The sequence below is a fragment of the Limulus polyphemus genome, unplaced genomic scaffold, assembly GCF_000517525.1.
Source record: "Limulus polyphemus unplaced genomic scaffold, Limulus_polyphemus-2.1.2 Scaffold6112, whole genome shotgun sequence".
In the NCBI taxonomy this organism is placed as follows: domain Eukaryota; kingdom Metazoa; phylum Arthropoda; class Merostomata; order Xiphosura; family Limulidae; genus Limulus; species Limulus polyphemus.
This window is the reverse complement of record NW_013671722.1, coordinates 24,474-26,520: the sequence shown is the minus strand read 5'-3', so window position 1 is coordinate 26,520 and position 2,047 is coordinate 24,474. Positions and strand designations below refer to the sequence as shown.

At 33.9% G+C, this 2,047-nt stretch overlaps 1 protein-coding gene across 1 annotated transcript in view; it reads left to right on the top strand.

The window, feature by feature from the left end:
* Window positions 1-872: 872 nt before the first annotated feature.
* The window catches only part of LOC106473367 (irregular chiasm C-roughest protein-like), a gene marked incomplete at its 3' end in the record, with an annotated part of 20,134 nt that continues 18,959 nt past the window's right edge, over window positions 873-2,047 (top strand). The window contains exon 1 of the mRNA XM_022401812.1: window positions 873-1,146. Within this exon, the coding sequence (XP_022257520.1) occupies window positions 933-1,146 (214 nt within the window). The remainder of the gene's footprint in view (window positions 1,147-2,047) is intronic.

The following is a 2,047-nucleotide window of genomic DNA, read 5'->3' as shown; positions in this document are numbered from 1 at the left end:
CCCTTCCTGCAGTGGGTAAACAACATAACCAAATACCCTTTCTGTAGTGGTTAAACAACATAACCAAGTACCCTTCCTGCAGTGGGTAAACAACATAACCAAATACCCTTTCTGTAGTGGTTAAACAACATAACCAAGTACCCTTCCTGCAGTGGGTAAACAACATAACCAAATACCCTTCCTGCAGTGGTTAAACAACACAGCCAAACAAAGCTTGTTCTTTGCGTATATTTTCAATCATTTTTTTTTTGTTTATTTTCAAAGCGTCTTTGTATGCGCCATGTTAACACATCATTATGGTATCCTAACGACAAAATCTGAAACTCAAGAATTGTAAACAAAATCTTAGTATTTTATAAAAATATTTATAATGTTTAATCAACATTGAAGAAAACAGTCTTAGTAAGACTTCAATTATCTGGTTGTTTAAGAAATAATCGCTTTCTAAGTCTTACGGAATATCAAACATTCATACAAAGATATATTTGTATTTATCATTCGAAGATTTGGAAGAATTTAATAGTAAACTTTATTATACAATGCATTATAAATCATTTCTTTGATTGTATTATGTAAACATCTTTGTATTATAGTTAAAAATTGGCAACAGACTCAATCTTTTATCCTTTTTTTTTACAATGATGTGTACTTGCTCAGTACTTAGATAAATAACAAACATCATGAATGTAAATCAATGAAACGTTTTATCTAAATAAGCAAAACGGTGCATGAGGAAATATGCGCATACACCTAACACTGTTAGTGTATGATACAAACATTACTTACAGATTCCGTCCAGCAGACGTTTCTACGGGAACCTGAAGATAAAACACCTAACACTGTTAGTGTATGATATAAACATTACTTACAGATTCCGTCCAGCAGACGTTTCTACGGGAACCTGAAGATAAGACACCTAACACAGTTAGTGTATGATACAAACATTACTTACAGATTCCGTCCAGCAGACGTTTCTACGGGAACCTGAAGATAAGACAGTTATTCTCGGAGAAGACGTTCTGTTGCCATGCCGAGTGAAGAATAAAGTGGGGATGTTACAGTGGACTCGGGAAGGATTCGGGCTGGGCTCGGATCGGGAACTGATAGGGTTTTCTCGTTACACCATGGTGGGAAATGACGAAGAAGGTCAGTGTTGATACAAGGTCGCTAAACATCTATTAATAATTAAGGTGATTTTTATGCCATAGAACACTAATAGGTGTACGTTGTACTACCCCTCACGAGTCTACGAACCTTAAACTCTGAATTTGTGACATTAACAGTCCAGGACACGAGTCTTGAAAATACTTGGAACGTGTAAACATTGCATTTGTGATATTAAAAGGTTATGAAGTATACGCTTTTGGTCTTGAAAATATTTGTAACATGTAAGCACTAAAGTTGTGATATCAAGACCCCATAAGTTATCCCATATGAGACTTGAAAATATTTGTAACATGTAAGCACTAAAGTTGTGATATCAAGACCCCATAAGTTATCCCATATGAGACTTGAAAATATTTGGAACGTGTAAACTTTGAATTACAAAGTTTCACATGGAATTAACGTAGTTAAAATAATACAAACAAAGTTGTTAATCACAATAAAATAACTATTCAGTGAAGTTCAAAACCAAAATTCCCCATAAATGTTATAACTTAGAAATAAAGGTCTCTGTTATAGGATATGTTATACCCACACGTGTTATAACGTACAAATAGGATATGTTATACCCATACGTGTTATAACGTACAAATAGGATGTGTTATACCCATAAGTGTTATAACGTAGAAATAAAGGCCTCTGTTGTAGGATGTGTTATACCCATAAGTGTTATAACTTAGAAATAAAGGTCTCTGTTATAGGGTGTGTTATACCCATGAGTATTATAACGTAGAAATAAAGGTCTCTGATGTAGGATGTGTTATACCCATAAGTGTTATAACGTAGAAATAAAGGTCTCTGTTATAGGATGTGTTATACCCATAAGTGTTATAACGTAGAAATAAAGGTCTCTATTATAGGATGTGTTATACCCATAAGTGTT